The following is a 22,793-nucleotide window of genomic DNA, read 5'->3' as shown; positions in this document are numbered from 1 at the left end:
CATCAACACTCCAACTGTGCCCACCTTAACAGTGCCTCATTAAGATACTAGTCAATCAATCCTGGGCAGCGTGTGGAGCAAGACCTTAAAGGTGTTTATCAATGTTTCCTCTGGTCCGTATTTCCACGCTCTTTCTAAAAATGAAAGTCAGTAAAAAAAAAAAAATTCTTCACTTTATCTCTCTTCCCACTAGTCTGCAACCAGAGACTATAGCTTGAGGGATACCCCTCTGTTGCAAGCATGGTTAACCAGGAGACCAGGTCACTCTTACCACCTGCCACAAGCATATTGGAAGGAAGTTTACAGGTTGACAATGTAAACTTGTATAACTTGTTTGGCCAAGTTATGATCACACCTCCTGTGCTCATCAAGTCTTAGAGTGGGAATTGAACCTGGAGCTCCTGGCTTAGAGGCCTACTGTGCCACAAGACTTTCTCAGTAAAACTACTGACCACAGGAACTGTTGACTGACAAGTTTTTAATCACTTGCCCAAACAGTCAGCTCTTGGTGGTCCACAATTTCATGTAATAATAAACTAATAATAATCTTTATTACAAGTAGGCTTACATTTACACTGCAATGAAGTTACTGTAAAAAACAAATCCCTAGTCGTCACACTCCGGCGCCTGTTCGAGTACACGGAGGGGGAATTCAGAATGTCCAATTCATCTAACGAGCACGTCTTTCAGGACTTGTGGGAGGAAACCGGAGCGCCCGGAGGAAACCCACGCAGACACGGGGAGAATGTGCAGACTCCGCACAGTGACCCAAGCCGGGAATCGAACCAGGTCCCTGGTGCAGTGCAGCAATAGTGCTAACCACTGTGCGACCATGTCGCCCATTGTCAACTGTTCTCCACAACTCAATTCTATTAATCTACATAAAAGAAAGACTTGTATTTAGATAGCACCTTTTATCACCCCAGGAAGTCACAAAGTCCCAGCTACCTGGTGACAGTGTAAAATAGCATGCAACATTCATTTGATGTCAGCAGCAAGTATCAGTTAATCATTCCCAGCTTAACAGTTCTAATGCATGCTTACACTTTGAAAGCCATCTGATATAGGACTGATGATACCTCACCCGTAGCGATTCATCACCTCACTGATCTGCAGGAGAATATTCTCTTGCTCATTGCTAGATGGAAATGTGGGTGGGCTATGACAGAGATCCTGGTGAAAGAGGGCATGGAAATGAGGGTTTGGCTCAAAACATTTCCAATTTCCACTTGTTGCCCCATCCCACTCAGTCAATAGTCCTCATGCTGCCTAATACCCAGATGGTCATGTCTGCCCATGCAGCCTCCGGCAGGCCTTCCATAGACTCCAAAACCAAGAGAATATCAAGCGAGAGCATCTTTGCTGATAGAATAGAGATTTGAACAGCTTGTCTGCTGAAGACATAGGGGTTGGACCAGGTAAATGTGCAAGGAGGAAGGGTATACAAATGGGTGTGATACATAATGTTAGACTGTTAAGTTTCTGTTTTTTATTTGAAGCACATAAAGATTAATTTTCCTGCCATTTTCCACCTTGTCCCTTTCTTGTTGCTGAAAGTGTTCTTTTTGCTTGTGATGAATGGGAAGATTTGAATTGACACCGAGCGCTGGGCGGCTCTGAAAGTGAGGCTTGGCCGTTTGCGGGACTCTGTAAGTTGGGTGGATGGGGAAAAAGTGACTTTTGCATGTGACTGGCAGACAGGTGAGGCTGGAGAAATCCAAATGAAGCTCACAATAATGAGGGTATCCTGGGTAGCAATGTACTCTGTTGCTGATGCTTTGGCCACATCGCGCCCTGCGTCTTCCAGCACAGAATCACCTAAAGAGGTCCTGTGCTCTGCTCTTTGTTCATGCTGCAGGTCCAAACCTTGCTGCTGGGCAATGTTGCACAGAGGGCAGCACACCATGACCATCTTGAGATCCTGGCTGATACGTACTGAAGCACACATCCAGATCTGTCCAGGCACCAGAAGAGCATCTTGAGCATGTCAACTGCTTGCTCAATGACACATCTGGTAGCCATATGTATCATTGTACTCCTATACTTCAGCAGTTGGGCTACTCCGAAGTGTCATCAGCCATTTTGTAAGTGGGTATCTCTCGTCTCCGTAAGTCTGCTTCAAGGTGTGAAGAGGTTAAGAAAGGTGGAATGGTGCAAAATGTAGGCATCATGGTAGATGCCTGCGAATCTTGTGCACACCTGCACAAACAATCTTTTATTGGTTGGACACCAGCTACGCATTGATGGACCGGATGCCTTCTGGTTGAGGAACACTCTGGGTGATCTGTGCCTTCATTGTTACATGTGTACATTGATGACACTCTGTGGGATGACGGCTATGGCAAAGACTCACTCTGACCGGCTATATCGGTCAGAAAGTCGACTGAATTACCTACCCTGGCAAACGAGGCACCAGTCACCTGTCTTCTGCATTTACGGGTGGCTGATTGTGAGATTTCAATGTCTCTAACAGAGCCTTGGTAGACACCCGAGTTTTAAAAAAACCTGAGGATTGTGATGACTTGGACAGCTACTTGTGAAGAATGGCAGTGTGGATTCACTTGGCAGCAGGTCTTGATCCAGCAGGCAGCAAATGTTGAACGGCACCTGACAGAAGGCCGATCCTGAGATGGTGGCAGGTTGAGAAATCTCACCAACCCTCCTGCGTTCTGGCTGAGGTCTCCCGAGAGTCTCACCTCTCTCCTCACTGTCTCTACCATGGTGAAGCAAGCTGTTGCTGTTCCTGCTGGTGTTCCTTTGAGTGCACTTCCTGCTGCTCCTGTTGATGGTGTCATTTTCCTCCGTCCACACCTGAGCCCCGAAGTAAAACAGCGAGGGCTGAAGCCACGCTGATCTCAAAGCCCCAAAGCGGAGCTTCAGTATACAAATTTCCAAAATTGTGGCAGATACCTCTCAGCACAAGCACTGTAAACCAGGCCTTTCACACAAATGGGCAAGAACATAGATGTCAGTATTCAGTGGGCTATTTTTCGGTCATATACCACAACTGCCGCTGTGTTCTTGTCTGGCTTTCATTTGTGACTTTCAGGAATCCCGGGTTCGCTTCTAAATTGCAAATATCCTGTTGGCCATAATTGAGGAGTTGACATATTGAAATGGACAACCAGTCTCCCCTGAGGGGATTGTTCACGAGCAGCCTCACACACTGCAGCTAAACATGGAAACAGCAGCTTAGAGTCAGCTTTCTGATACTCTGTACATTTCGCTGCATTTAATCTCCCTCCTGCTTCAAATACACCTGTTCGCCAGAATAAAACTCAGACCCATATGTTCCTCTCTATTTTGTTCCATCCTTGCATAATCCCACACATGTCTATCAAATTATCCTTTAAACTCATGTACAGATCAGGAAATGTCACTTCCTGGCCTGTGTTGAGTTAGCTGAGCTCCATGGAGGCAGCAATGAGAATTGGCCTCAACCTCGGTGTTGGGATAGGGGCAAATCAGCCAGGTTTGCTCCTCCTGATCTTTGGCTCCTTCTGTGAGACAATGCATGTCAAGTGAAGACAGGATTGAGCTTGGTTTCAATGTTTCCCTCTAAGGAACAGCCTGTCACTTGTTACATAGGTTTGCATAACATAGTGGGATGCTGGCACCCATGTACCTTAGCGTTCACCTGTGCCTGTGGGTGTACTGTGCAATGGGGACTCCGCCCGGTCTACAGGCTCTGTACCCACTTGGACGACAGGCTCTGTATCCATCTAGACTACAGGCTCTGTACCCATCTGGGCTACAGGCTCTGTACCCACCTGGACTACAGGCTCTGTACCCACCTGGACTACAGGCTCAGTACCCATCTGGACTACAGGCTCTGTACCCATCTAGACTACAGGCTCTGTACCCATCTGGGCTACAGGCTCTGTACCCACCTGGACTACAGGCTCTGTACCCATCTGGGCTACAGGCTCTGTACCCACCTGGGCTACAGGCTCTGTACCCACCTGGACTACAGGCTTTGTACCATCTGGACTCCAGGCTTTGTACCCGCCTAGAGTGCAGGCTCTGTACCCATCTGGACTGCAGGCTCTGTACCCATCTGAACTATAGACTCTGTACCCGCCTGGACTATAGGCTCTGTACCCATCTGGACTACAGGCTCTGTACCCGCCTGGACTATAGGCTCTGTACCCACCTAGACGACAGGCTCTATACCCGTCCGGACTACAGGCTCTGTACCCACCTGGACTATAGGCTCTGTACCCATCTGGATTACAGGCTCTGTATCAGTCTGGACTACAGGCTCTGTACGCACCTGGACTACAGGTTTTGTACCCATCTGGACTATAGGCTTTGTACCCACCTAGACGACAGGCTCTGTACCCATTTGGACTACAGGCTCTGTACCCATCTGGACTACAGGCTCTGTACCCGTCTGGACTACAGGCTCTGTACCCGTCTGGACTACAGGCTCTGTTCCCGCCTGGACTACAGGCTCTATACCCGTCTGGACTATATTCTCTGTACCTGCCTGGACTACCAGGTCTGTACCCACCTGGATTATAGGCTCTTTACCCATCTGGACTACCAGCTCTGTACCCGCTTAGACTACAGGCTCTGTACCCACATAGCCTTCAGGCTCTGTACCCGCCTGGACTACAGGTTCAGACTCAAGTTTCATACATACCTCAGTGTGGAGGCTCTCTACCCTTGTTGCATTCTCATTCCATAGAAATTCCTTTCCCATGAATCTCTCCCTCAAAGTATGGATCTCGTGGTTGAGGGTCTGCTCCACTTTTGCTGCCTGGATAAAGAGATAAATTAGTTACTCGTGTGTATAACAAGTACATCCATTCCGTCTTACTCAATTCTCAAAACCATCAGTTTCATTTCATGCAAAACATTTCTTGAAAGGAGATTCAAATATATTATGAATGTTGTTATACATGCTTCGAACTCACATTTCTCACTACTGTGTCTATGGCTGTCCATAAGCAATATTGAACTCTACAAAAGTTAATAGAATGGAGTTGCCGATGACAGGTGTTTAAAGGCACTGTCATGTGTAATATTGAGCCACGCAGAGTGAAGATCTCGATCCCAATCCCAGACCTCAGTTAACTGATTTCAATTAAATAGCAATTGAAGCATCTCAACTGAGCTCAGCACTCTTAAAACACTCTTTGAAGTCCAAAAGAGTACCCAGAATGCTGGATCAAGACTAAATGGTTCTTTGGGAAGAGTCATTTTGGTTGTATTGGATAATGATTGGGCCATGGTGTACAGTGTTGGCTGTGTAACAAGACCTGCCATTGCTTACTGCGAAGACACTTCTGGTGGATCAGGACCTTCAAGATGATCCTAGCATGAGAAAAACCATACTCAGCGTACCCTTGCTCAGCATGAATCAGCACATTCAGGAGAGTAAATTGAAAAAAAAAGTAAACAAACACAGAATGGATACAGTGACCAAACATGGAATCAACACAGCAACAAACACGGAATGGATACAGTGACCAAACATGGAATGGATACAACCACCAAACACGGAATGGATACAGCCACCAAACACGGAATGGATACAGCCACCAAACACGGAATGGATACAGTCATCAAACACAGAATGGAAACAGCCATCAAACACGGAATGGATACAGCCATCAAACAGAGAATGGATACCGCCATCAAACATGGAATGGATACAGCCATCAAAGACAGAATGGATTCAGTGACTAAACGCGGAATGGATACAGCCACCAAACACAGAATGGATACAGCCATCAAACATGGAATGGATACAGCCATCAAACACAGAATGGATACAGCCACCAAACACAGAATGGATACAGCCACCAAATACGGAATGGATACAGCCACCAAACACGGAATGGATACAGCCACCAAACACAGAATGGATACAGACACCAAACAAGGAATGGATACAGCCATCAAACACAGAATGGATACAGACACCAAAAAAATAATGCGTGCTTGACCAAACATAGAATTGATACACGGAATGGATACAGCCAGCGAACGCAGAATGGGTACAGACACCAAACACGGAATGGATACAGCCACCAAACACAGAATGGATACAGCCACCAAACACAGAATGGATACAGCCATCAACATGGAATGGATACAGCCATCAAACACATAATGGATACAGGCACCAAACACGGAATGGATACAGCCATCATACACGGAATGGATACAGCCACCAAACACATAATGGATACAGCCATCAGACACAGAATGGATACAGTGACTAAACACGGAATGGATACAGTGACTAAACACGGATTGGATACAGCCACCAAAGGCGGAATGCATACAGTCATCAAACATGGAATGGATACAGGCACCAAACACAGAATGGATACAGTGACTAAACACGGAATGGATACAGCCATCAAACACAGAATGGATACAGCCATCAAACACGGATTGGAGGGGCAGCACGGTGGCCTAGTGGTTAGCACAACCGCCTCACGGCGCTGAGGTCCCAGGTTCGATCCCGGCTCTGGGTCACTGTCCCTGTGGAGTTTGCACAGTCTCCCCGTGTCAGCGTGGGTTTCGCCCCCACAACCCAAAAATGTGCAGAGTAGGTGGATTGGCCATGCTAAATTGCCCCTTAATTGGAAAAAATAATTGGCTAATCTAAATTTATAAAAAAAAACACGGATTGGATACAGCCACCAAACACAGAATGGATACAGGCACCAAACACGGAATGGATACAGTGACTAAACACGGAATGGATACAGCCATCAAACATGGAATGGATACAGCCATCAAAGACGGAATGGATACAGTGACTAAACACGGAATGGGTACAGCCATCAAACACAGAATCCATACAGCCACCAAACACAGAATGGACACAACCACCAAACATTGTATGGATACGGCCATCAACATGGAATGGATACAGCCATCAAAGATGGAGAGCGTACAGTGACTAAACATGGAATGGATACAGTCACCAAACACGGAATAGATACAGCCACCAAACACAGAATGGATACAACCATCAAACACAGAATGGGTGCGTGACCAAACATAGAATTGATACATGGAATGGATACAGCCACCAAACACGGAATAGATACAGCCACCAAAAATGGAATAGATACAGCCACCAAAGACGGAATGGATACAGCCATCAAACACAGAATGGATACAGCCATCAAACACAGAATGATACAGTGACTAAACACGTAATGGATACAGCCACCAAACATGGTATGGATACAGCAATCAAACATGGAATGGATACAGCCACCAAACATGGAAAGGATACAGCCACCAAACATGGAATGGATACAGCCATCAATATAGAATGGATGCAACCACCAAACACGGAATGGGTACAGCCATCAACATGGAATGGATACAGACATCAACATGGAATAGATACAGCCATCAAACATGGAATGGGTACAGCCATCAAACACAGAATGGATACAGCCACCAAACACGGATTGGTTACAGCCACCAAGCACAGAATGGTTATAGCCACCAAACATGGAATGGATACAGCCACCAAACACAGAATGGATACAGCCATCAAACACGGAATGGATCCAGCCATCAACATGGAATGGATACAGCCATCAAACACGGAATGGATCCAGCCATCAACATGGAATGGATACAGGCACCAAACACGGAATGGATCCAGCCATCAACATGGAATGGATACAGACATCAAACATGGAATGGATACAGCCACCAAACACGGAATGGATACAGCCACCAAACACGGAATGGATACAGCCACCAAACACGGATTGGTTACAGCCACCAAGCAGAGAATGGTTATAGCCATCAAACATGGAATGGATACAGCCACCAAACACGGAATGGATACAGCCACCAAACACGGAATGGATACAGCCATCAAACATGGAAAGAATACAGCCATCAAACATGAAATGGATACAGCCATCAACATGGAATGGATACAGACATCAAACACGGAATGGATGCAGCCATCAACATGGAATGGATGCAGCCATCAAACATGGAATGAATACAGCCATCAAACATGGAATGGATACAGCCATCAAACACAGAATGGATACAGCCACCAAACACGGAATGGATACAGCCATCAAACATGGAATGGATGCAGCCATCAAACATGGAATGGATACAGCCATCAAACATGGAATGGATACAGCCACCAAACACGGAATGGATGCAGCCATCAAACATGGAATGGATGCAGCCATCAAACATGGAATGAATACAGCCATCAAACATGGAATGGATACAGCCACCAAACACGGAATGGATACAATGACCAAACACGGAATGGATACAGTGACCAAGCATAGAATGGACCCAGTGACCAAATACGGAATGGATACACGGAATGGATACAGTGACCAAACACAGAACGGATACACTGTATCCGAGTGACCAAACATGGAATGTAGACAGTCACCAAACACGGAATGGATACAGCCGCCAAACACGGAATGGATGCAGACACTAAACACAGAACGGATACACTGTATCCGAGTGACCAAACATGGAATGTAGACAGTCACCAAACACGGAATGGATACAGCCATCAAACATGGAATGGATACAGCCACCAAACACGGAATGGATACAGCCAGCAAACATGGAATGGATGCAGCCATCAAACATGGAATGAATACAGCCATCAAACATGGAATGGATACAGCCACCAAACATGGAATGGATACATCTACCAAACACAGAATGGGTACTTGACCAAACATAGCATTGGTGCATGGAATAGATACAGCCACCAAACACGGAATGGATACAGCCACCAAACACGGAATGGATACAATGACCAAACACGGAATGGATACAGTGACCAAGCATAGAATGGACCCAGTGACCAAATACGGAATGGATACAGTGACCAAACACAGAACGGATACACTGTATCCGAGTGACCAAACATGGAATGTAGACAGTCACCAAACACGGAATGGATACAGCCGCCAAACACGGAATGGATGCAGACACTAAACACGGAATGGATACAGTGACCAAGCGCAGCATGGACCCAGTGACCAAACATGGAATGGACCCAGTGACCAAACATGGAATGGATACAGTGACCAAACACGGAATGGATACAGCTACCACACATGGAATGGATACAGTGACCAAACACAGAATAGATACAGTGACCAAACATAGAATGGACCCAGTGACCAAACATGGATTGTATCAAGCGACCAAACATGGAATGAAATTGGAAACAACACTGTCGCTGTGAATAGAATTGATTTCTTTCATGCTGAGTAATTATTTCTCAGTGTCTGTGCAAAATCCCAGTTCTGCACTTTGATCTCCCCAGGCAGTATCTCAATTTCATGACTCACCACAAAGGTTTCTCTTTGGTTGAAGTTATTGTTATATCTCTCTCGGGTCCATTTAAAAAAACAACAGCACCCAATGTAACCAGCTGTTTGCTCTGATATTCTTTGTTATCACGAGGACAGTGTGTCCTGTTCTGAGCAGACACAAGGGAGAGGTTTCTGGGAAGCAGGACGGAAAAACCTGTGTGTACATAGACAGTCTCTAATAGAAAGTTGAACTGCATTTGCTTAATATAGAATATATAAAATTTACAGTGCAGAAGGAGGCCATTCGGCCCATTGAGTCTGCACTGGCTCTTGGAAAGAGCACCCTACCCAAGGCCAACACCGCCACCCTATCCCCATAACCCAGTAACCCCACCCAACACTAAGGGCAATTTTGGACACTAAGGGCAATTTATCATGGCCAATCCACCTAACCTGCACATCTTTGGACTGTGGGAGGAAACCGGAGCACCCGGAGGAAACCCACGCACACACGGGGAGGATGTGCAGACTCCGCACAGACAGTGCCCCAAGCCGGAATCGAACCTGGGACCCTGGGGCTGTGAAGCAGTTGTGCTATCCACAATGCTACCGTGCTGCCCGCTGGCTGGCTGGCTGACCAACACCAAGAAGGGTATTAATTTCCAATTTCATCAGTAGTTTATCCTATTCTGTAATATTCCCTCATTGCATGGTGTTTCTGTCATCAAGGCCCAGCCAGCACTTTTATATCTACATTCAAAGGATCATCAACTGTGCTTATATTTACATAGTATCCACCTACAGGTACCTACTCTTATATCACATCTCACCTTATACTGACCCGAATACCACAGCTAAAGAAATATCTGCCCCATACCAACATTTTTACATTTATCTATCCCTATAATCACACCTCGATGGGTGCCTGCCCCTATAGTACACCTCGACAAGGTACCTGTCCCTGTATCCCACCGCTATGGGGACCAGCTGCTATAGCTACAGCTACCTTCTACAGCTACCTTCCCCTATATCACAGTTCTGCAGGTGATTTCCGCTGGTGAGGACTCTGTGTTATTAAGCTGAAGATTATTTTGCTTGGGAAGTAACCACTCTTCGACCATCCTCTTTTCATATTGAAGACTCTCAGAGCGGATGTAGCAAACTCGAATACAAAATAAATTCCCTGTCCTTTGCCTAAACTTCAAACTGGCATCCCATTGGACTAGTGTGGCATTTTTCCATTTCCCGCTCCAATCATCCTTGGCTGGATTCTCCGTTCCTGAGACGAAGGGCCGACGCCGTGGCAGGATTCGCGGACTTTCACAACAGCAAAACCGGCGCCGAATCTGAACTGATTCAGCAACTCTGGAGGAGCTAGCATTGGCGCCATGTGGAGCACAATCGATTCCAATGAAAAACGGTGCGGGCGTTACCAGGTCCGTGATTTACACTCGGGAGGCTGACAAGCTTCAGCCGCATTTACACATTACAATCCCCACACACACTCATTCCAGCCAACAAGATGGCACTGGTTGTGCTGGAGCACACCCACACAGTTGATGGGTTGTCTGGGGCCAGTGGGCACCTAAGGGGGCTAAGTTCACAGTGGGCAGTCAGCGGCATGCGCAGCTACATGGCTGCCTTTCCAACTGCGGCAATGGTGTTCTGTGCGCATCCACCCCAACTCCACAGGCCACCTCATGACCACCCCCCATTATTCCCCCCTGCCCTGGCAGAAGCCCCTCCCAGCCAGCGGCACAACTGTCAGTAAGATATGGCGCTGTTGGACACTTTGTGAAACCCCTCTCTCTCCCTCAGCAGCCAAGATTTTCACAATTTTTTTTTATTTAGAGTACCCAATTCATTTTTTTTTTCTAATTAAGGGGCAATTTAGCATGGCCAATCCACCTATCCTACACATCTTTGGGTTGTGAGGGTGAGACCCACACAGACACGGGGAGAATGTGCAAACTCTACATGGACAGTGACCCGGGAGCGGGATCGGTCCTCGGCATTGTGAGGCAGCAGTGCTAACTATTGCACCACTGTGCCGCCCAGACTTGCATGATTTCTAAAAGCACAAGTGAACTGCGCCGTCGGGAACTCATCCCATCGGAGGCTGAGTATGACGGAGGCCGTGGAGAATGCCTTGTCATGCCCGCTAATGATATGCAAACGGTGTTTACTGTACATGCATCCTGGACTGCATTGATGCCGCTGTCGAGGTTACTGAGAATTGCGATTTGCCGTTAAATCGGCCCGCCGCAATTTTGGCATTGGAACCTATTCTCCCAATCGCGTTTCCCTGCTTTGGCATCAGCCAACGGGGAATCCCGTCCCTCTGTTTTTGTAGTTGAGGTTGTCAATAAATGCTATCTAATATTGCTCTGGGGAATTCTGTGCTGTGGTGAACTCAGGATTGGATTGAGATTAGTCAAGTCCTTCCATATAAGACCCTACTGTGTATATTTAGTTAGTTAAATGTTCAAGACAGAACTACTTTAGGAATACTCAGATTTACTTAAGTGTATCAGCTTTTTTCAGTTACATTCTCATTGAGTCACAAGGTTGAGGCTTCAAGGCACATTTCAGAACTAGAGGGGGTAACTTAACCTGCCAAGTCCATGCACATCGAAGGCTGATCACAATAAAGCAGCACCTCCAGGAAAATTCATCACGAAGAGTACAGGTTACACAAAAATAAAATAAACAGACAGTTGAAAAAGGCGCTTTACTTGGAAACTGAATACAAATGTAATGCAAGTCATGATGAAACAGAAAGTGAAACTAACAGTGACAAGAGCAACTGTATTGCATTCAGTCTGATCCAAAACTAGATGAAGGACTAAAAGTTGGCATTGTCTGTAATGGTAAATTGCTTGAAATGGAGGTTGATACTGGAGCATCTGTTTCTATTGCTTCAGAGATGACATGGGTGAAAAGTTTCAAGAAATGGGCATTGGAGAAAATTCTCAGTCGAGCTTGGCACCTACACTCATCAAACAGAGTATACTTGGAAAAATGTCACTTCAAGCTAAGTATGGAGATAGCTAAGTTGCCACTTATCATTGTGAAAGGGGATCACCCATCATGTATGGGCAGTAACCGGCTGAAGAAGTTTGGTTGGACTGGAGTAAAATGAATAAAATACATGCCAACCCCATGTTGCAGGACTTGTTGGACAGGTATGCTGATATCTCCAAGAAAGGCATTGGAGTTATTAAAGACAAACTTCTCCAAGCCGAAGCTTCTCCAAGGTTCTTCAATTCATACTCAGTTCCCTACTCGATGCGACAGAAAATCGATCTGGAACTAAGACGATTTGAGAGCTTTCAGATACGTTGATTATGCAGAATGGACAGTTCCCATAGTCCCAGTAGTGAACCATGGCAGGTCTGTCACAATATGTAGGTGACTATAAAGTCACCATTAATCCTTTCCTGGAAGCGAATCAGTACCTGAGGACTTGTTCACTTCTGTAAATGGAGGTGAATTATTCAATTACAATGACCCACCGCACGCTTCCTTGAAAATGCAGCTAAGTAATGGTTCCAGGAAGGATACAACAAAAAACACACACAGAGGTCTGTATCAATACAAACAACTTTTTTTCAACAGTACAGCACAGAACAGGCCCTTCGGCCCTCGATGTTGTGCCGAGCAATGATCACCCTACTCAAACCCACGTATCCACCCTATACCCGTAACCCAACAACCCCCCCTAACCTTATTTTTTAGGACACTACGGGCAATTTAGCATGGCCAATCCACCTAACCCGCACATCTTTGGACTGTGGGAGGAAACCGGAGCACCCGGAGGAAACCCACACACACACGGGGAGGACGTGCAGACTCCACACAGACAGTGACCCAGCCGGGAATCGAACCTGGGGCCCTGGAGCTGTGAAGCATTTATGCTAACCACCATGCTACCGTGCTGCCCAACTACCGTTAGGAATTGCGTCTTCACCAGTCTGATTCCAGCAGCCATGGGCAAAATAATACAAGGCCTCCTTGGTGTAATCTGTTTTCAAGATGACATCTCATCATTGGATAAACCTTCTAACTCATTTAGAGAATCTAGCCAGGGTCCTGTGTAGACTGGAAAAATACAGCATCTGTTGTAAGAAATCCAAATCCTAATCCTGAAGCCTTCAGTGGAATACCTGGGACATAGGTTTGACGAAACTGGCCTCTCACCTTCACCCAGAAAGGTGGAGACAGTTGTAAAAGCACCACAGTGGCCAACCCAAACTCATGAAGGAGCTTTGTCCACTTTTTGGACAAGTGAATTACTACAACAAGTTCATGGGTGGCACGGTAGCACAGTGGCTAATATTGTTGCTTCACAGCGCCAGGGTCCCAGGTTCGATTCCCGGCATGGGTCACTGTCTGTGCGGAGTCTGCACATTCTTCCCGTGTCTGCGTGGGTTTCCTCTGGGTGCTCCAGTTTCTTCCCACAAGTCCCGAAAGACGTGCTGTTAGGTGATGGACATTTTGAAGTCTCCCTCCATGTACCCGAACAGGCGTTGGAATTTGGCGACTAGAGTATTTTCACAGTAACTTCATTGCAGTGTTAATGTAAGCCTACTTGTGACAATAATCAAGATTATTATTATTTCCAGCTTGGCAATCAAGGCAGAACCAAAAAGGGGTTGGTCACAAGCCTGTCAGGTTCAAGGAACTCAAGCAAGAGCTAACTCCTGCTAACGTCCTGGCACATTTCAATTGAAACGTGGTTGTCAGCCTGGGCTTGTGCTGAATCTGGTTATGGTGTTGGAGTTGTCATCTCCCAGACATTTCCTGAAGGCAGTGAAAGGCCCATTGCATACTCCTCATGCACATTGCTGAAGGCAGAACAGGATTGAGACGGAAACTCTTGGACTAATCTATGGAATTAAGAAGCTCCAGGCGTATTTGCACGGGGATAAATTCATGTTAATTACAGACCAGAAGGCTTTGAAGTGGATGAACTCACAAACCCTGACACTTGCCGCTGCACACCGACAAAGATGGGCACTAATCCTATCTGCTTACCAGTACAAAATTATACTTCACTCCACTGAGAATCATGGAAATACAGATGCACTTTCCAGGCTTCCATTACGCCACAGCTCCACAAACTGAAGTCATTGCTTTCAACCAGATAGACATGGTACCTGTTACAGTGGATCAAATTCCACTTGAAATGCCAAGGGATGCTGTGCTCTCCAAAGTTTGCCTGTACACGCAGTAAGTTAAAACACCCCAAGAAGTGACTACCGAGCTCAGACCTCGCTATGTGCATAGAATTGAACTGACTCTGTAAGGCGGTTGTTTGTTATGGGGAATCAAAACAAAATTCCAAACACAAGTGATAGAAGAATTTCACCTCATGGGAATCAACAAAATGAAAGCATTGGCTCGTCAACATGTATGGTGATGGAGACATTGAAATCATGGTCAGTAATTGCTTTCCATGCCCAAAAATGTAGAGAGCGATCTACCGGCCTTATCCTGCCCAACTCGGAGACACGAGGAGGTCGTGAAATCAAACCAGAAGCATCAGTTGCCGTAGAAACCAAAGTCAACTCTAAATAGTTTGAACTGGTCTCCATAGAGAAAGCACCAGGGGCTGGATTATCTGTTTCGGGGACTATGTCCCCGCGATATAGATAAAACTGTGGCCTTTTACGCCATGAAAACCGGTGTCAAAAGGCCATAAATTTACAGCCCTGCAGGGGGCTAGTAGGCAGCTATCATGGAGCTCGCAGCTCCAGCTGTCAATACGGCCCCCCGCATTTCCAGGTCAGATGCGGCACATACGACCGGCGGCGGCCTCCAGCAGCCGCAATGTGCTCCATGGCGGATTCAGACCGCGGACCTGGACCGTGGAAATAGTGCCCCCGATCGGCCGCTCGCCCGACCCGGATCACCCGCTCAAAAATACCCCAGTCGCGAATGAGGACCCCCCTGCCCGTCAACCGGCCTGCCCCTGACTGTGAGATTCCCAAACGGCTGGGACCACATTAGAAATATGCCGTCAGAGGGCAGCATGGTGGCACAGTGGTTAGCATTGCTGCCTACGGTGCTGAGGACCCGGGTTCGAATCCCGGCCCTGGGTCACTGTCTGTGTGGAGTTTGCACATTCTCCCCGTGTCTCTGTGGGTTTCACCCCCACAACCCAAAAGATGTGCAGGATAGGTGGATTGGCCACGCTAAATTGCCCCTTAATTGGAAAAAATTGGGCACTCTAAATTTATTTTTAAAATGAAATACGCCGTCAGGGATTTGGCCGGTCGGAGGTTGATAATAGCGGGGCAGGCCTCTGGCAATGGCCTCAGGTAGTGGACACTCTGCACAGTACGCCGCTTTTCGGGGGGCAGAGATTCGCCAAACCGGTACCGGTCCCGATTTCATGCGGGAAACTGGATTCTCGGCCCCGTCGCCGAACACGATTTCGACATTGGGGTGCGGAGAATCCAGCCCCACAGCTGCAGTAGGAGGAAGACATTCTGCAACTTGTATTACTCTTTGAGAGGCAGATCGATGAAGGAGGTGGTCAGACCACCGCTAACAACATTAACCATGCAGCCAGAGGAAGATATTCTGGATGTTGCACTACCTTTTAAAAGAGAGGATAAGTGGATTAGCCACGCTGAATTGCCCCTTAATTGGAAAAAAATATAATTGGGTACTCTAACTTTATTTTTTTTTAACTTTTTAAAAAGAGAGTGGATCACAATCAAAAACAAGTAATGAGTGTTGACCAGAACATTACTGATGAATGTGACCAGGGTGTCAATCCACTTGACTATTCTGGTAGACACCAATAACATAGAACAACCTGGTGCAGGCATTGGGCGGGATTCTCCAGTCGGCGATGGTGAAATTGCGTTCAACGATAGGCCGGAGAATCAAAGTTTGAGCCGAAATCGGAGGCGATGGCGCTTTCGCGATGCTCCGCCCTGCTCCCTCCAAAGCGGCGTACTCCAGGAGTACACCACACGCCATATCGACGGCCTCAGGACATTGCTTGAGGCCCTCCCCCAATGCTCTGACCCCGACTAGCCGAGTTCCCGATTGCGTGGGTCTCTCATGCTATTATTTGTCGGAAATTCGGCGTGGCGGCTGCAGACGCAGTCCAGTGCTGCCACAGTCGGAAGAGAGCCGATCCGCAGGCAGGGGGGATCTTTGACAGGAGCTGAGGGCACAGTTGGGAGGTGGTCTGAGGGTCATGAACCGGTCAAAGGGGAGCACTATTTGGCAGGGCGGGTCCGCGTGCGGCTGCCGCCGTGTTGCGCAACGCGACCGCTGCAGGCTGCCGCCGTGCGCATGCACAGCCACAGACCCGGCAATTCTGCAGCCGTATCAGCAGCTGGAGCCGAGTTCTCTACACTGCCTGCCTGCCAATCCCAACCAAACGGAGGATCGTAAAATGCCACCGTTCCCACGCCGGCGTCAGGACATAGCCTGAACATCAGAGAATAAAGTCCATTGACTTTCACCAAAAGAAACCAGGAACAGGAGCTCCAATAATGGCCAGTGAGAGAAGCACAGAACAAAAACTTCACTCCCAAACTCTGACTCAAGGCTGAAGAGGTAATGACTGAAACTGCTGATATATTAGTCACTGATCTCACACAAATTTCAGATGTACAAGGAAGTGTAACTTCTCTAAATCCAGTGGAGGTAGCAAAACAACAACTTGACCCAGTAAGAAATGTTTTAATCACAGAACCTGAGGCGGCATCCAGTCCTGTCCCAGATGTTACCTCCACTGCCACTGCCAACTCTGTAAATGCCAATCCCAGATGAACAATAAACTCACACTGACGTGAATGCAGCGTCTGCACAGGCCAAACAAGCACAAGCAGAAAGACAAAATCCCACAGTATTGACAGAAAGATCAGTAACCCCACTTGAGAATTTTCTTAATTCTTATGTTTGTCCATCACAGTCGTTCTTGAATGCAACTTCATCCAGAGTGCAGGAATCATTGAATGTACTTAAGCAACATCTACTTTCATCGAGTAACAACATTGGCTGGGTCAGAAGATCACAGACCCACTGCAGCTGTGCACCCCTTAGCAGAAGCAGACAACGTTGAATCATCATCTTTATACATCATCTTTACACCCAGAATCAGGAATATTCATTTACTGATTCAAATGTGTTCCAGGAAGAATATGGGGAACATACTTCCTACACATCCTCTGAGAGCACCGAGAACGTCATCAGAGATTGGTGTCATGGGCACAAGAGACTGTGGTGAGACATGGGGTGGGGATGGAAGGCAGGATGTGTAAATAGTTGATACTAATAAGTAGAATTTGGGGGGCGGGAGGAATATATAGTATAAAGGGTTAATCGCTATTAAACTAATAGCTAACATTCATCATCATTTATATTAGATTAGATGCATTTGGCACTCATCTCAAAAGAGATATCTCTGGGAGAAGCCTCATTCCTATCAGCCCCTGTACATAGTTACGGTAAAGTCGCCATAGTCCCAGATGACCACAGGCTGCTTTCCCCTTTGAGGGGGAGAGCTGACTGGTGGTGATTTAACCTAAGGGTCACCACACCTCAGGTGAGAGACAAGGTTGAGAAGGGGGGCCTTCATGAATAACCTCAACTGGTACCGGGATGAACCCATGCTTTGGCCTTGTTCTGCTTCACAATTATTTCCCCCCCCCCCCCCCCCCCCAACAGAAACCACCAACTACAGGCACCACCCACAGAGACTCCTAAGTAGAGGGATACCCCACAGGGATTCTCTAACTAAAGGGACCCCTGAACAAGTTGGACTCCCTAAGAGAGGTAAGTGCATTGCAATCACATGTATGAGTGATTGGAGTGCACTTAGTGATTGGAATGCACTTACCACTCTTTGATGTGGTTGGTTTATAAACATTGGGGTTTCAGCACTTAAGAGTCACTCACCAGAGCAGCATGTGGCACAGTGGTTAGCACTGCTGCTTACAGCGCTGAGGACCCAGGTTCGAATCCTAGACCTGGGTCACTCTCCATTTGGAGTTTGCACATTCTCCCCGTGTCTGCCTGGGTTTCACCCCCACAACCCAAAGATGTGCTAGTTAGGTGGATTGGCCACACTAAATTGCCCCTTAACTGGACCTGATCCTGTATGTTTCTGACCCGTTAGAGGGGATGGGAAAGATCATGAGGATTTTAGGAGAATTTGGTTGTTTTTAAGGGTACAAGTTGAACACGGGGAAAAGCGAAATGTTTGCAATCCAGGCAAGGGGGCAGGAGAAGAGACGGGGAGAGCTGCCATTCAGAGTGGTGGGAGGTAGTTTCCGTTTTTTAGGGATCCAGGTGGCACGAGACTGGGGGGGCTATTATATAAACTAAACTTGACCCCGTTAGTGGAACAAATGAAACAGGACTTCCAAAGGTGGGATATGCTCCCGTTATCACTGGCGGGGAGGGTACAGACAGTAAAAATGATGGTCCCCCCGAGATTCCTGTTTGTTTTTCAGTGCCTCCCCATCTTTATCCCAAAGGCCTTTCTCAAGCGGGTAAATAAGGTGATCTCCGGTTTTGTTTGGGTGGGTGAAACCCCACGAGTGAAGAAGATGATGCTGGAGCGTCGCCGGGGAGAGGGTGGGCTGGCTCTGCCGCACTTCAGCAACTATTACTGGGCGGCAAATATAGCCATGATTAGGAAGTGGGTGGTGGTAGAAGCCATGATTAGGAAGCCGGTGTGGGAGCGAGTAGAGGCAGCAACTTTTAAGGACACGAGTTTAAGGGCATTGATCACGGCACCTCGCCGGCCCGGTACTCCACAATCCCGGTGGTAGTGGCGGCCTTGAGAGTCTGGGGCAGTTGAAGAAACATGTGAGAGCAGAGGCAGCATCAGTTTGGGCTCCATCTATAGCAACTAGCGGTTTGCCCCAGGGAGACTGGATGGAGGGTTTCGGTGATGACAGAGAGCAGGGATCAGGTGGATAGGAGATTTGTTTATAGATGGGAGCTTCCCCAGTTTGAGGGAGTTAGAGGAGAAGTTTGGGTTGACGGGAAGGAATGGGTTTAGATATCTTCAGATTCGGGACTTCTTGCGAAGGCAGGTTCCAACCTTCCCGCTCCTACCGCCACGGGGGATACAAGATAGGGTAATTTCTAGAGCATGGGTGGGAGACGGGAAGGTCTCAGATATCTATAAAGAACTCATGGAATCAGAGGAGCTAAAGCACAAATGGGCGAATGAGTTAGGGGGAGAGACAGAGGCAGGTCTCTGGGCGGATGCAATAAGCAGAGTCAACACGTCAACATCTTGGGCCAGGCTCTGCCTGATACAACTTAAGGTCGTCCACCGGGCACACATGACGGTGGCCCGCATGAGCATGTTTTTTTGGGATTGAAGACAAGTGTGCAAGGTATGCGGGAGAGCCATAGATTTCATAGAATGTACAGTGCAGAAGGAGGCCATTCGGCCCATCGAGTCTCCACAGGCTCTTGGAAAGAGCACCCTATCCAAGCCCACACTTCCACCCTATCCCCATAACCCAGTAACCCCACCCAACACTAAAGAGAATTTTGGACACTAAGGGCAATTTAGCATGGCCAATCCACCTAACCTGCACATCTTTGGACTGTGGGAGGAAACCGGAGCACCCGGAGGAAACCCACGCACACACGGGGAGAACGTGCAGACTCGGCACAGACAGTGACCCAAGCCGGGAATCTAACCTGGGACCCTGGAGCTGTGAAGCAATTGTGGTAACGACTATGCTACCGTGCTGCCCTAAACATGTTCACAGATTTTGGCCATGTTCGAAGCTCAGGTGATTCTGGCAGCGGTTTGCAGATGTCATGTCCACGTTGGTAAAAACAAGGGTGTCACTGAGTCCAGAGGTGGCGATTTTCGGAGTGTCGGAGGACCCGGGAGTCCAAGGGGCGAGAGAGGACGACGTCTTGGCCTTTGTCTCTTTGGTAGCCCGGAGAAGGATACTGTTAGCTTGGAGGGACTCGAAGCCCCCTGGGTCAATGACACGGCTGGCTTCCTCAGTCTTGAGAAAATCAGGTTCGCCCTAAAAGGGTCAATGCTTGGGTTCGTCCGGAGTTGGCAGCCGTTTGTTTACTTCTTTAGCGAAAATTAACACGCAGCAGGGCGGGGGCGGGGTTAGTCTAGATTGCTGTTCTAGGAAGGTGGGACCTGTGAGGGAGGTACAGGGTCTTTATAGTTGTTTGTATCTGGTTTACTGTTTTTATTATAAAATCACAAATGCTGTAATAAAATATTTTACAAAACAAAATTGTTCCTTAATTGGAAAAAAAACATAATTGGGTACTCTAAATTTATTTTTTTAAAAGAGTCTCTCATCCATGAAGGGAGATGAATGAAGCAAGGTAGCAGCTATTTTGTGGAAGCTATCAATCACAGCCCACTACTAGAAATTAATGATTGGCTTACAGCCACAGGACCTGAGGGGTTTAATCACAGGTTATATCTGTGCTCTTTCTATGACTGGACACTGTGGTGCTTCCAGGTAAGTGTTACAATTTTCATTTCTGTCACTGCCCTGTCTGGACTGCTCCCTAGCTTCCACACAGGGGTCTTTTTCCTGTGAGGGTTTGGGGGGTTCTGCTATTTAGGGGGTCTCTGTGGGGCATCCCTCTAATTAGGTGATCCCTGGGGGGGGGGGTCCCTCTTGTTAGGGGTCGCATTAGTTGTGGAATCCCTGTGGAGGGTCATCTGGTTAGAGAGCCTCTGTGGTGGGGGGCCTCTATTTGGGGGCGTTCCTGTGGGGGTCCCTCGAGGATTTCCCTGCAGGGGCTTCCTCTAATTTTGGGGTACCTCTTTTTAGGGGTCCCTCTATTTAGGGGATCTCTATGGGGGGTTCCCTGTGGGAACCCTCTAGTTAGGGGATCCCTCTAGTTAGTGGGTCTATGTCGGGGGTCCCTCTAGTTAGGGGGTTCCTTGGGAGGGTCTCCTGATCAAGGGGGTCCCTGGGGGGATCTCTCTATTAAGGGGGTTCCTTGGGATTTCTCTAATAAGGAAGGCCCGGGGTGGGGAGTTTTGGGTCACCCCCATATTTGGGATAAGGGGGCACCCAGAAAATCCTGGGATGGGGGCCTGTGTTGCAGTGTGTGGGGTGTTGGGGAGCTGATTGGCGGTGTGGGGGGGGGGGGGGGGGGGGCAGGTTGGGGACTGATTTTTGGTGAGGGGGGGTGGCCTGCTGTGAGAGTTTGTGATCGGGCCATCAGCACAAAATGGCAGCCGATAGAGGGATTACCTCGAAAGTCACTCTTATTCCTCGCCATGCAAATTTTTGCAAGGCGAGGGATACTGAATTGCCTCCTGATTTGCGCACCCAGGAGGAACACGTCGATAGCAATTCTCCTCCAGCTGGAGAACTCCGGACAGGATTCTCCGTTGCCCGATGCCGATATCGTAATCGGCGATCAGGCAGAGAATCCACTCCGGAGCCCAAATCGGAGGCGTCGGTTTGCCGCCGGTCAGACATGCCCTCGCCCCCTCAGAAGTGGGCGTAATCGCTTTGTGCGCCACACGCCATTCCAATAGCGTTTGCGCGTCATCGGCAGGCCTTCCTGCCGCAATGCTCCGCCCCTAATGGCCCGAATTCCTGACCGTGCGGTTGACGTGTGGTCTCAGCGGTCGGGAACCCGGCGGGGCGGCTGTGGACTATGTCCAGCGCCGCCACACTCGCCGGGATCCGTGCCGCTGACCGGAGGGCCTTCCACAAGGGCTGTGGGGACGAGTGGGGGGTGGCCATGGGGAGGCCTGTGGGGTCGCAGATGGCGGGTTGGGTTCGCGCACGGCCGGCGCCATATTGTATGGTGCGATCGCTGCAGGTCGTCACTGCGCGCATGCGCGGCCACGGACCCGCCCACTCTCCGGCCATTTTCGGTGTGGGAGCCGGGGCTTTCACACCTTTAGCCTCTCACCGGTCCCGGAATCAGGTGTCGCCGCCAATTGTGGCGTCGTAAATGCCCCCGAATTCCCCGTTTCAGCTGGCACTTAGCTGCTGAAACAAAGAATCCAGCCCATTGTCTCCCAAACAGAGAATCTTGCGCAATGTTTCTGAATATGAATGTTTTGAATCATCAGCTATTTGTGTCTTTTGCCGTTCCACTTCCTTTTTGATCATATTCCCAGAAGGGAATTAATTGAGATTTTAATTAGAGCATAAAAGATTTTTAAAATTCATTCATGGGACATGGGCCTTGTTGGTGAGGCCAGAACATATTGGGCGTGATTCTCCGATGCCACGCAAGCGTCAAGGCCCAGCGGCCGAGTTTCACGACGGTGTCGGAGGCCGCTCCTCACACCCTATTCACCCCCCGGTGGGCACCGATCACGGGCCAGTCACCTCCCGAGCACAGTCGTGGTGCTCGTTCTTGCTCCGCCCCCCCCCCACAGGCCACAAACTTACCAAACGCGCTGGCAGCGACCAGGTGTGGTTGGCGCCGGTGTGAACAGGTTGGGAACGGCAGGCCACTCGGCCCATCCGTGCCGTGAAAAACGGC

The 22,793-nt window shown here is 48.3% G+C and overlaps 1 protein-coding gene across 4 annotated transcripts in view; it reads right to left on the bottom strand.

Annotated features, from left to right (window-relative positions):
• Window positions 1–22,793, bottom strand: part of LOC119974748 (BICD family-like cargo adapter 1) — a 56,609-nt gene that overhangs the window by 20,756 nt on the left and 13,060 nt on the right. For all 4 annotated transcript variants that reach the window (XM_038813940.1, XM_038813941.1, XM_038813942.1 and 1 more), the window contains exon 3: window positions 4,646–4,762. In XM_038813940.1, coding sequence (XP_038669868.1) covers window positions 4,646–4,762 — 117 coding nt within the window. The remainder of the gene's footprint in view (window positions 1–4,645; window positions 4,763–22,793) is intronic.

This window comes from Scyliorhinus canicula, chromosome 12, assembly GCF_902713615.1.
Source record: "Scyliorhinus canicula chromosome 12, sScyCan1.1, whole genome shotgun sequence".
Lineage (NCBI taxonomy): Eukaryota > Metazoa > Chordata > Chondrichthyes > Carcharhiniformes > Scyliorhinidae > Scyliorhinus > Scyliorhinus canicula.
The sequence above is the reverse complement of the archived record's forward strand: the minus strand, read 5'-3'. Positions and strand labels throughout refer to the sequence as shown.